This window comes from Alexandromys fortis, unplaced genomic scaffold (genome assembly GCF_014885135.2).
Source record: "Alexandromys fortis isolate MF-2015 unplaced genomic scaffold, M_Fortis_MF-2015_v1.1 scaffold_94, whole genome shotgun sequence".
In the NCBI taxonomy this organism is placed as follows: domain Eukaryota; kingdom Metazoa; phylum Chordata; class Mammalia; order Rodentia; family Cricetidae; genus Alexandromys; species Alexandromys fortis.
This window is the reverse complement of record NW_026067979.1, coordinates 2478322-2491788: the sequence shown is the minus strand read 5'-3', so window position 1 is coordinate 2491788 and position 13467 is coordinate 2478322. Positions and strand designations below refer to the sequence as shown.

At 44.2% G+C, this 13467-nt stretch overlaps 1 protein-coding gene across 16 annotated transcripts in view; it reads left to right on the top strand.

Annotated features, from left to right (window-relative positions):
* Znf532 (zinc finger protein 532) overlaps positions 1-13467 on the top strand; it is a 96767-nt gene that overhangs the window by 67242 nt on the left and 16058 nt on the right. For 15 of the 16 annotated variants that reach the window (XM_050157869.1, XM_050157863.1, XM_050157867.1 and 12 more), the window contains one exon: positions 3594-3875. The exons of the other annotated variant lie outside the window; for it this stretch is intronic. In XM_050157869.1, coding sequence (XP_050013826.1) covers positions 3594-3875 — 282 coding nt within the window. The remainder of the gene's footprint in view (positions 1-3593; positions 3876-13467) is intronic. 16 annotated transcript variants of the gene reach the window in all.

Genomic DNA, 13467 nt, shown 5'->3' with positions numbered 1-13467 from the left:
CGCCCCTAAAGAGGCAACATGCTCCATTTTCAGTCTCAAGGCTGGTACTTAATTTCGGCTTTCTTTCTTTTTCCTTCCTTTCTCCCCCGCCCCCCTTTTAATAGATAGGGTCTTACGATGATACTCTAGCTTGCCTAGAATTTACTACATAAACCAAGCTGACCTTGATTTTCCAGAAATCTCCTGCTTCAGCCTCCTAAGTAATGGGATTAGAGGCTGGTGCCCCTCCTGCTCAGTTCTAGCTTCGCTCTTTCCCCCTGCGGAACAGGAGGTAGGCAGGGAGGGGCGAGTTGCCTCTCCAAGGCTTCTGAGATTTGCTTTCTGGAACTTAAGCTTGGCATGAGGAAGTGGTGTGTGGGTGGGATAGGGGATTCTTCTTGTAATAGTGAATGTGGATAAATAGAGGCCCCAAAGAATAGAGACTGAGGAAGAATGGTCTAATCCCGTGACCATGGAGAGAGATTGTTTTAGTTATCTGGACCCTTCCCAGCCTATGTGATGGGAAAACAGTGGGGCTGTTTTTGTTTTATGTACATGCTAGCTAGCGTCCTAAACTCCTGTTACATTATGCTTGGTAGGAAAGAATAGAAACACAGTGCTTTAAGGCATCTTTATGTTTAAAATGATGCGGCTCTTACTTGCTCCATATTTATCTTGCCTGGTACTTGTGAGCAGTTAGTCATAAAGGAGAACTGGAGTGGGGGTGTTGAGGAGGGTGGCTTTCCCTGCCCCCCCTAACACACACACACACACACTCTCTCTCTCTCTCTCTCACACACTCTCTCTCTCTCACTCTCTCTCTCTCTCTCTCTCTCTCTCTCTCTCTCTCTCTCTCTCTTACACACACACACACAGTGTCTCTCTTACACTCTCTCTTCCGCTGTCTTCTGCCTGTCTCTCAGGTGACCCTTTCTTACCTGATTCACAGCATGTCCCTGTTCTCCCAGGATACGTCTATATTTACTTGGTAGGTCCTTACCTTCCATGTTGACATTCACTTTCAGCTGAACCTTTTAACTTATAGTCATCTAGGTTAGCTGCTGTTGCAAGAGCCAAAGGAAAGTCATTTCTGAATGAATTAAGTTGTATTAGTATTTTAAAAAGATGTTTCTGGTGATCAAATGTAGGACCTTGCACATGCTAGATGCATTTTTATTTCTTTCATTAAAGATAGTTGATTTTTGTTTTACTTACAGTGTATAGACAAATACACAGTAAATAACTTAGAAACTTTCATTTCAGCACAGTGCTCTTCTTGTCTTGGTGGAATCCCCACTTCTTGGTGATTTCCCCAGGGTTATTTTACGGAGGAGAAATGTGTCCCTGCCCTCTCTTCCATTTGTCTTGAAGCTTATGGAAAGTTTAAGACTTGAGAATTTGTCCCTTATTTTTAAAATGGTTAGACATGTTTTTTTGTTTGTTTGTTTGTTTGTTTGTTTTTTAAAAAAAGCCCAGGGGCTGAAGAGAGAGTGCAGTTGTTAAAATGGAGGGAGGACTCCTGGGGTTGAACTCTGGTCTTCACATGGACACGTGTGAAACACACACACACACATATACACACACACAAGTATAAACAGGTAAGTTGTATACTGAGGCACAGACTAGCTGCCTTCTGGGCACACAGAAGTCTGGCATGTACTTGGAGAAAAGAAGGTGTGACTTTAGGAAACTGTCTGTCCTGCTCAGAGGCTACCACACCACTCTCTTTTCCTCCTGGGAAGGACAGGGGGCAAGAAGGCCACTAATACTGAACTGTGTAGCTAAGCCCTTTCTTAAGAAAGAATCCTGGGGAGTTAGAATGTCTTCCTTGACCACTCAGAAGGAATTTGGGGCCAAGCCTTCCACAGAGCTGGTCTGGTGACAACAGGGACCTAGGTCTCAGAACTCCTGAGGGACAACTCCTGTGAATGTACTTCTGTAGGCACAGAACTTGTGAGGCAAACTACCTTCTTTTCAGGAGAGAAGGTCCCATTCACAAATAACTGTGTCTTGAGAGAGACTTGTTGCCTTAGAATACAGAAAACAAGAAACAAAAGTCTTTAGAATCAGTTGCGTCAGTTGAGTCTGGTGGTACTGCACGTAGCAGCTACGGAGTCTCAAGTTCAGGATTTGCCTGAGCTAAATAGTGAGCACAAGGCAGCCTGGGCAATTTGGTGAGACTGCCTCAAAATAAAAAGTAGAAAGGTGCAGATCTCAGTATGGAGTACTTGCCTGGAATGCGTGCAGCCCTAGATGCAATGCTTAGGACTGCAAAGGGGTAAAAAGGAATCAAATTGTACTGATTTTATCCTACCACATCTGAAGTCCTGTGAGTTCAGGATGGCCGTTTGTGGGCTGTTAATGATAATAAACAGCTACCCAATTTTAAAAGGCTTTTTGAATACTTACTGGGTACACACATAGAGGCAGTATACTCCTCCCAGGAACGGGTGATTGAGAGGTGGAAATTACCCCCAAATCCTGACAGTGCCTGTACCTAAAGGCTACAGGTATTCCAAGAATGTGAGAAGTAGCATGGCTTGCTGGATCATGGGCCTTGGATACTCTTTTGCATGTGAGACTACTTATACAGTTCTATAAGCGGGAAGGTGAAGCCCTCTCCAGAGGACTTGCTCTTGGCTGGGGGATGGGGGTTAACTAACATGTTCCCGTACAGGGTCCTGTCTTCAGAGAGTGTTAAAAGGCACTGATGGATAGGCCTTGATATGATCAATGAGATGGCTCAGTGGGTAAAGGCCCCTGACAACCTGAGTTTGATTTCCAGCACTATCCTGAATTCCATATGGTGGAATGAGATGCTTAACTCCCAATAGAGTCACCACTTCCATATGTGGTGTGTGGCATGTGTGCTCCCACACACATAAACACATGCTCACAAAATAAATAAATTTAAAAAGTTGAAACTGAAACATAGCTTAGAGCAGTCATTAAAGTTAATTATTATGTTTCTTTATGGGACTGGAGAGATCACTCAGTGGGTAAAGGTACCCTCTGCCATCCCGATGGCCCAAGTCTCATCCCAGGAACTACACAGTAGAAGGAGAGAACCAGTTCCTTCAAATTGTCCTCTGATCTCCACACATGTGCCTTGACATGTGAGCTCTCTCATCAAGTAAAGAAAGTTAATTTTCCTTTATCCCCCCTTCCCTGCCTCATTTTTGTTGTTATTTTGTTTTGTTTTTTTTTGAGACAGGGTCTCAATACCACCCTGGCTTGCCTAGAACTGTCTACATAGACCAGGGTGGCCTCAAATTCACAGACATCTGCATGCCTCTACCTCTTGAGTGCTGGGTTTAAAGGTGTGCACCACTACACGTCATGGCTCCATTGTTTTTAATTCATCTTGATTTACTTAAATTTTTTTGTGATAAGAATTACTCTGTAGCCCAGGCTGGCCCAGAACTTGCTGTGTAGAGATCTTTCTGCCTCTGCCTCCTGAGTGCTGGCGTTATAGGTGTGTGCCACCATGTCTGACTGCCCTTTATGCCTTTAAAAATGTGTATTTTTAGTTTGGGAAATACTTTGTGAATAATTGCTATTCTGTCGAATTGGTGTGACTTATGATAGGCGTTTCTTTTCTTTTTATAATGCAGTCTATGCATGGAACATTGAAAAGTATTGAAGGGCCTCCAAACTTGGGTATAAACTTGCCTTTGAGCATTAAGCCTGCAACTCAGAATTCAACAAACCACAGCAGAGAGGATGCCAAGGCTATGAATGGGAAAGAGAAATTGGAAAAGAAGTCTCCATCTCCTGCAAAGAAATCCACAGAATCGAAGAAGACGGCCAGTCTCGGGTGGACGTGTTGGGAGTGTGACCGTCTGTTCACACAGAGGGATGTGTATCTCTCTCACATGAGGAAGGAACATGGGAAGGTCAGTGAGCGTGACATCCATGCTCCAGCACCAGGAGGAGCGTCTGTGCTGGCCACCTCTGACATTCAGCTTGTGGCTCTGTCAGGGTTAGGATTAGTGTGACCTCTTTGTCCTTATGCCTCTCTTTCTGTATATGTGGAATGGGACATTCCCAAACCCTCCCAATCCCAACTGCCTTTCCTTGCACACACAACAGTAGGCATAGCTTGTCCATCATGTCTGTTGATAGCTGAGGTTACTGCAGGTGAAGCTAAGGCAGGCATCAGAGTGTGCCTTTTAGTCTGTGCCCAGCAAGGAGGAGAGGGGGTGGAGAGGCTGCAGTGACGCCGAGTGCTACCGGTGGCCTTGTACTTCACCTGTCCTTCCTTGAGTTTATAGTACAAGATGAGCCTCATCCCTTAGGAAACTCTGCAGTTCAACTCCTGACGAGAGTCACCAGATGATGGTACTCTGTCTCTTTTATGATTTATTTGTTTTTACTTTATGAGTGTTTGCCTGCATGTATGTGCAACTGTGTGTGCAGTGTTTACAGAGGCCATAAGAGGGTGCCAGATCCTCTGTTGTGAGCTGTAGGTGCTGGGTATTGAACTGAGGTTCTGTGAGAGCAGTCAGCGCTCTGACTGCGGAGCCATCTCTTCAGCCCACAGTCTCTTTTAAAAATAATTAATGTACATTTTTAACTGGTATGATTTTTTTTAAAACCACCTAAAAGGGCCAGTGAGATGGCTCAAGTCTGTTGACCTAAGTTCAGTCCCCAGGACCCACATAGTAGGAGAGAACAGACTCCTGCAAGTTGCCTTTTGACTGCCACACTTGTGGACACATGCATGTGCACACACATACATAGAACAAATAAATGTAAAAATAAAAAAATCCTCACTTAACGATTAGACTTAATAGCATAAGCAGAATTATTTTTGACATCGCCTATTACTGTATTGAATATCATGTTAGGCTGTGTTCACATTTTCTGATTGGTTGGGATCCAGAAAGAATTCTTATAATATTATATAGTTGTTGTATAATTTCATAGCAGGATTTTCTCAATTTTAATTTTGAATGTATTATTGGATTATTGTGAAAATTACTTTTTTTTTGAGACTGGATTTCTCTGTGTAGTCCTGTCTGTCATGGAATTCGCTCTGTAGACCAGGCTGGCATTGAGCTCACAGAGATCCTCCTGCCTTTGGCCTCCCCTCCCAAGAGCTGGGATTAAAGGCATGCGCCTCCACTGCTGGGTAGAAATGAAGTGTTTAAGTTATTGATAGGTTATCTCTATCGTTACTGGGTTTGACATCTTTGTGTGTGCATGTCTCCCGTGAGCGAGTAAGGCTTTGAGGTGGAGCTCAGAGGAAATGTTGGGTGTTGGTCTTTTCCTTTCCCCTTGTTTGAGATAGTTTCTTGTCCATACACCATGCTCTCTGGCCCATGAACTTCCAGTTCTCCTGTCCCTGCCTCCATCCCAGCCCACCGTAGAAGTGCCGGTGTATGTTCTCCTAGATGGAGCTCTCCCTGGGTTCTGGGCGTCCAGACTCAGCTCCCAGTACTTGCTGGCAGGTGCTCTACCCACCGAGGCATCTCCCCAGCCTCAGGTTGAAATCTCTGGATAAGAATATGTCCTGGGTATTTCATTATTTTTATATCACATCATGAGGAATATAGCTTGTCTCACTTTTGATGATTCTAAAACTGATCTGTGGGTTCAAAAGCATAATATTTTAAAAGATAAAATATCATCTTATTGCTTTAATCTTTATCTTCTTTGTTCTTGGGGAACTGTATAAAAATGTGAAGGAACTGATTAGCAACTAGTTTATACTGGACTTTGGGGAAGTTATTTATATGGGATATTAGTCACATTTATTAATCAGTCTTGATTATTTATACTATTTATCTGAGCCACTCATGAAGCAAATGTTTTACTTTTTGGCCACCCAAATGCTGTAAATTCTTAACCTATCCAGGGATTCCAAGTTATACAGCAGCGTTTTTATTGCATTCGCTTTAGTACGTTGTCTCTTTAGATAAAACAAGCGTTCCTTGTGGGATGTGTGTGATTTCATCTAGGCATCCGTGCGTTCTCATGTATTATTCTTCTCACTGGCAGCAGGGAACACACTCTTTCTTCTTTTCCCCCTGAGAACATTTTCAAAGGTGAGATTGGACTGTGTCTCTTCTTTCATAAAACATTGTGTTCCCATCACTCTTGAGAGTCAAGTCTTCGTACATTGCCTTCCTGGGTCTGTTCCTTCCGCAGCCCTGTTGTGTCTTCAGAAATTGCACCCTGAGCAAAGAAATCTTTTCAGTGTTCTGAACACTGATGATTTGTTTCCGGATCTCCTCAGGTGACAGCCTAGCAGTGTGAGGGACCACACTACTCTTGGGGGCTCCCCGCTCATCCTTTAGGGCTCAGTTTAGCTCCTCATTTAGAAGTTCCTTCTCAGTCCCCTAGTCCCAAATGATTCCTCTTGAATGCTTCTGTGGCAGCCCTTCCTTCTTTCTCCCACCAAATATCCTTCATCCTCCTTTGCATCTGTGGGCACTCTGGTACCTGATGCTTAGTGGGTTGAAATATTTCTTACGTTAGTGAGTGTGAGTAAGGTCTGACTGGGCAGGCACATCACCCCTTTTAGACTTAACTTTCTCTTTGAGTTATACTCTTGTGACCTCCAGTGTCCTGTGGTGTAGGGACCTAGCAGAAGCTGTGTGTGAGGTGATAAGCACCCTTCAGTGCTTATAGGCTAGGCTGAGTCGAGGCTCTGAAATACGCTGCTCTTCTGTGGGAATAGGCAGTTTGGAAAGGCTTCCTGTCGCCCCTGTCTGGCCAGAAGCACCCCAGTTTGCTAGTTTACCTGGCGCAGTGCCACTGTTCATTGGAAGTGAAGGTATACTTATCTCCGAGACTACAGTTAGGACTGGAGGGAAATGCATGCATGTGTGGGGTAAGTTCTCAGTAACCGTGCAGAGGGCTGGCCCGCTGCAGTACAGTCACACGCGCTGACAGAACGGTTGGTTATTTTAAGGTTTGGGGAAAAGATCTGAGTTAGGGGTATCCTTAGCTGGTATAAATTAGGATTTTTATGTTACAATAATCTACTGCCGTGTATGTGTGTATGTATGTATGTGTGTGTGTGTATGTATGTATGTATGTGTGCGTGTGTGTGTGCCCACATTTTGTGACATGCACCTGCCTACCAGAGGGACAGCCTTGTACAGCATCTTCCTCCTCCATTTCCATGGTATTTTCTTTTTCTGTGCTATGATAAAATACTCTGGCAGAAGGAACTTGAGGGAACAAAGGCACACCAAGCCCCATCATGGTGAGTAAGTCAGAGCAGCCTGTAGGAGCTTGGAGCAGCTGGTGGTATCATACCACACTTGAGAAGCAGAGGCAATGCACACTCAACGCGGTTTAGCTTCCTCTCTCCATTTAGACGTGCAGGATCCCAGTGAGGGAATGGTGCCACCCACAGTGGGCAGTCTCTTAAGTGACGTAATGAAGGCAGTTCCTCACAGGCATGCCCAGAGGCTCCATCCCCCAGGTGGTTCTAGATTCTTAACACTGACTATACACTTGGGTTCCAGGAACTGAACTCAGGTTGTCAGGTTTGCATGCAAACGTCTTTCCCACTGAGCCACTTTACTAGCCCAGATAGTATATATTAAAAGTTTAATTAAAAACTGGTAAACTTGCTGGTCACAAGAATTCCTCAGATAGACAGCCAGTAAAAAGGATCATTTGCTGAGGTTGATGTCATCATTCAGTGTGGCTGGATTTAACATGCTCTTTGGTGATGAACTCTTTTTTTTTTTTTTGAAAATTTTATTATTATTATGTATGTATGTATCTGTGGGGGGGTGTTAGGCATGTGCGTATTGGGGGGGTTATGTGTGTCAGAGAGCCTATGGAGATCAATGTGTGTGGGTGGGTGGGGGTCGTTACCCATGCCACAGCAAGCCTGTGGATGTCAGAAAAGAACTTTCTGGAATCTGCTCTTCTGCCACCCTTCTATAAGTTCTGGGAGTCCAGCTCAGGCCTTCAGGCTTGGGTGACAAGCACTGTTCCCTGCTGCGCTGTCTCCCTGGACCCTGGTCACAAACGCTTGGTGATGAATCGTGCGTTGGTTTTGTTACTACTCTTTATCTTAAGATACAGTACATTGCAGAGGATCTCTAACGTCACTAATTGAAGTATTTCTCTTTGGACCAGTGCTTTCTCGTGTGGAACAGGGTGTTTGTGGTAGTCACAGGCACAGAGGTGAAGGACAGGTTTGTGGCTCTAAATAGTTTTCTAACCATAGAATGCCTTTTATCTTTGGGGTCCCTGTACTCTTTGCCATAGAATTAGCTGCTCAGTGTCACTGCTTAAAGATCTCCAAGCTATGAGTCCTTCCTCAGTTTCAGGTGGGTTATATATCTCCTGATGTTTTTTATTTTTCTTTTTTTGATTGCTCTTTGGGGTCTTTCTAGGGACCTAAATTAATATCTACTAAATGAGATCATGTCTGAGGCCATTCTTACAGATCAACTCATATGCAGTTATAAGAGCTAATGCTGTGTAACACAAAAAGTAAGTTGTCTGTATTTGTTCACGTCTTTAAGAGTAAAGTATGATCTATGATAACTGTCATTTTCTCCTTGATTGGTAATAGAAGTACAAAGGAACTGTTACTAACTTGTTGATATGAAGATTCCAAAGCAGAGGGGCAGGGATGGATTACAAAACTTAGATCTGTCTAGAGGAAGCTAAGAGCCTTAGAGTTCGGCCGCACGGACAAGGTTGTTTCTCTAACTTAGATGGGGCCTACCAGACTTGTTGAATGGTGCATTACCACCTACCTACCAACGGTGGGACTTTGTACAACAGTAACTACCCCACTTCTCTTTATATGGCCTGGAAAATAGAACCAGTAATGGTCACCCCACAGGTGCTTTTGAAATTGATGACGTGACATTGCATGGCTTGAATAGTGCAGCTCAATAGCTATTATTTCTTTGAATCCCAAATTAATTAAAAAATTATTTACTTTGTGTGTGTGTGTGCTATGGCATACATGGGGTGGCCAGAAGATAGTTTGGAAAAGTCAGTTCTCTCCTACCACGTGGGATCCAGGGATTGAACTCTGGTCATCAGGCTGAATGGCAGGTGCCTTTACCCATTGAGCTATCCTGCCAGCCCTAAAATCCCTGCCCCTGGTCTGACAGGGTCTTGCTATGTATCCTATCTCTGTGTCTGGGATTGTAAGTGTGCACTGACACACCACCTTTAGTAAAAATTAAAGTTTATACAAAAGAATCTTTTTCATGAGAGATGGTTTTCGGCACCCTTTATTATTTCTGAGAACGGTCTCACAAAGGCCAGCTGGTTTTCATCTTGATATGGTAGCCAAGGACAGCCTTGAGCTCCTGAGCCTCTTGCCTTAACTTCCAGAGTCCTGGGATTACAGGCATGCACTGCCACAGTGGTTTATGCACTGGTGGGAATTGAACCCAGGGTTTTTACTGAGGTATGTCTCCTGCCCTAAACTGTACTTCATATATTTTACAAAATTTCATTTTGAAGTAATTCTAGACTTGCAAATATTGGTTAGAACTTCCATTTGTCCATAATCTGGCTTGGCCACTGTTGACATTTTTGTAATTAGAGAATGTGACAGAAAGTTGGGTATACATCCTCATTGATAAAGTAGAGTCAATGGTCCTTCAGACATACGCACATTGTTCTGCAAACCTTGAGTTTGTATTCAGTTGCTTGATCTTCCAACTCTACTCCATCCGTGACCTTTTGTGTCGTCTTCATGATGATTTAATATGGTATCCTACAATTTGGGCCTGTCTGGTGTTTCCCTCGTGATTTGCTATTTGATTTTGGTAAGGGTGTCACGGAAGTGGCATTGTCCTCCTCAGTGCGTCCTATTAGGATGTACCTGGTGGCTCTATGACTCACTCCTGGGTTTGTCAACCCTAAATACTTGGTGACTGTGATGATTGCCAAGTTTCTTCACTGCAAATTGCTATTTTCCATTGTAATTAATAAGCGCTTTGTGGAAGGATAGTTTGAGATTATGCTGGTCTCCTGTTTCCCATCATGTCCTACCTTTTGCTGTGATCGTGTATCTAATTCATGTTGACAGCAGATCTAACCTGAGAATGGGAGCCACTTTTGGAAGCAGCTGTTGTGTCAGGGGGGAGCTCAGGAAGAGCAGTGCCCTGCTGTACCTGCTCCCAAGGCCACACAGGCAGCTGTGGAAGTGCAGCACACGGGGCCGGCTCTTAGAGCTCCCAGGTGATTCTGGGGACTAGCCAGGGTGTAAAACCCCATGGTCTCTCATGCCCATGGCTCTTGCTCATGTGATTTTCACGGCACCAGCCCCCTTTGCTGCATTATATTCAGGAAAAGTGGATCCCACACACACGTGTTCACAAAATTCCACCCTGCCTTCCCTCCTGCTGGTGAATGGGGAGGCCCAGGCCCACACAAGTCGCGCGTGTCGAGGGTGGTGAGTAGAGAAGTTGTTGCTCTCAGATCTGAGGTTGTCTCATGCCTGACTACAGGACAGGCGATGTTGGGACGTTGTGATGCTCTTCCCGAAGGTGTAACCTCAGTTGAGGGTGAAGCGAAAGATAGTATTTTAATTTTTGTGTGTATGTGCATGTACGTATCTATGGGCATACGCATGCTACTGCGCATGTGTGGACTTCAGGACAACTTGTGGGAATCTGTTTTCTCTTTCTACCATGTGGGGCCCAGCTTGCTGGTGAACGCCTTGACGCATTAAGCCATCTTGACGAATACTGCAGATTCCGCCTTCTCATTTTCTGTACTGGGTGTGGGTGATTTGTAAAACTGTTTTTCAGCCTTTTGTGGAATAGGCATTCAGCTGTAGCTAGAAGAAAGTAATGGGAGAACGGTAGGTGGAGTCTGGGTTCTTAGCAGAGCTCAGACAGCCTGTGCTGACTTGTGCCTCTTAAAATGATGCTTGGATTGTTTTCTTGATTGCAGCAGCCATACCCAGACTCACTGTAATCCTTTACAAACTTCTTACTTTCATTGTGTTGTGTGTGTGTGTGTGTGTGTGTGCTTGCATGCCTGCCTGTCTGTGCATATATGTACATGTGGGTATTAAGTGTGTGTGTGTGTGTGTGTGTGTATGTGTGTGTGAATGAAAATTTTTAAATTTATGCCCTGGCTGAAGCGTGCATGGGCAGCCCATTTATGGCTGTTCTGTTGAACTTGTCTATATTGGGCTTCATGGTCTAAGGTGTTGAGGACGAATGACCAGGTCTCTTACTCAAGAGGGCACCAGATCTCACTGCAGATGGTTGTGAGCTACCATGTGGTTGCAGGGAATTGAACTCAGGACCTTTGGAAGAGCAGGCAGTGCTCTTAATCACTGAGCTATCACTCCATCTAAGTATATACATACCTTTTAAAAGTCATCTATACAGCCTGGGCCCCACTCATGTTTTTAAAGGGACAGGGCACAGTTTTCTTTGTCAAGGTTTATTAGATCTGTGGATTAAATATCATTCCTTCCTTTGTTTGCTGCTTTTAACCAAGTGATGGCTATTGGCTGTGGACAGAATATCATCTGGCTTGCACTGGTTTTTTGGCCAGGTGGTTAATGGGCGTCGTTTATACTGTTGCCACAAGGCATGAGTTACTTTAATGTGGGTGCAGGATTAAAATAGTTGTTTTTTTTTTCTTCTCAAGTTATATTTAAATTGTGAGGATGTTGACCTTCAGCCAAATCATTATTATCTTGATAAGAGGATAAAAGTTCAGTTTTTCCTGTCCTTTGATTTAGAATTTGTGATCACTCAAAGGTTAGGAGGGATGTTTTAAAGTAAGTGCACAGACCGGGCGGGGTTCAGAGTGTGGTGTAGTGGTAGATGTGCCTGGCGTACACCCAGCTCAGGAAAGATACACCAGCAGGAAAGTTGGTGAGGCTCAGCTCTGTCCCTGCTCTGCTATGGAGCGGGACCTTCCTTTTGGGCCTTAGGTTTCCAGACATAAATTGGTTTGTGCTAGAAATGTGTGTCTTATAGTAAGGCTGGTTTTATGAAGAGTCATTCATTATGGCCACAGACCTTGATATTTTATTATAATTTTGTTTAGAACATTTTGCAGTATATGTAATTTTATGGTTATCACAGTGTTTATAAGAATGGTTATAATTATTGCATTTTATTGGGGAATGGTTTTATAGAAGTCCTTATCTTTTAATATAAGGATATAAATGCCTTGCAGTGATGGTATTGACAGTTTTTAGTTTCAGGAGCACAAAATACACCTCTGGCTACTGATTTTGATAACTTGTGACTGAACTGAAAGGGAAGCAGTTACAATGACAAGAGTCAGGACTGGGCACAGACTGGGTGGCAACATTTAGTCTAGGAGACTGAGAACACTAAATTGAAAGAAAAATGACAAGCAAATGACCAATTTCTGTTTCTAAAATATACCTATTATTCTGTGAGGCATAGAAAAAGAAAATGAACTGAGTCTCTCAGGAAAGATGAAGTTATTTGCAAATGCGACACAGATAAGCCTGTGGCTTTTATTCCACTTCTTGTTGTAGCCAGAAGGACGACTGTGTGTCAGACAGAGGATTTCCCGTCGGGATGAACTGTGTGTCTGGCGAGATGTCTGCTGGAGCCAAGCCGTAGGAGAGGCATTTCCTATAAACTTGTCTGACTTTGCTGCAAACAGCATTGAGCGGAGTTAGAGGTGCATTTACTAGCACTCATTCGTGTGTGCTAAAGGAAAGGACGTGGCTTTATTAGCTGTTTATGGCTGCTTTCTGATGGCACTGTGGGAGGGTTTGTATCAAAGTGCATTGCGTGGGTTACTGAGCATAAAACCCCCAAACCCAAGGATGTGCAGCCACATTACAACACCAAGCAGTAAAGCATGTTGGTTACGTTCTAGTCGTCAAGTCAGTACCTTGTTCTTGAAAGTACTTTAAGCCTGGGATGCCCAGAGCTGGTATAGTTAGGGGATCCTACTGGGATCCTGTCCCTTGTGATTGCAGCTCAGTATAGTGGCCCCTCTGTACCCATGGGAATTGGTTCTGGAGCAGATTCTGCTTCTTTTCCCCTACCAACATCCAAGGATGCTCTAGGCCCCTAGGCAACATGATGCGGTACCCACGCTTGACACACCTCACCTGTGAATTTTGAATAGTCTTAGGATGACTGAAAAGAGCCCACACAGTGAAATAGCATGCAAATTGTTGTTACGGTGATGGTTGTTACATACTACTGCTCAGGAATAGTGACAAGAAAAAGTGTCTGCACTTGTTCAGTGGGAACAGCTTTTATCCCTCCTGGTTGGATCACACTTACTGAACCTCTTTTTTGGGAGCCATAGCCAAGGAGCCACTGTAAATTCCCTTGGCAGAGCCCAGAGTGCTCTCTAGCCCACCCACCAGAGCTGCCAGAGCAATTCTGTAAGCCCTGGCACTTGTGCAGGTGTGAAACATTGCTGAGGCCTGGCTGTGTGGACCTTGCCTTCTGTTGTATCCATGGCACAGGGCTGCGTGTGACCTGCCGACACATGGCAGTGTCTTCATCTCTTTTGCTACTTCAG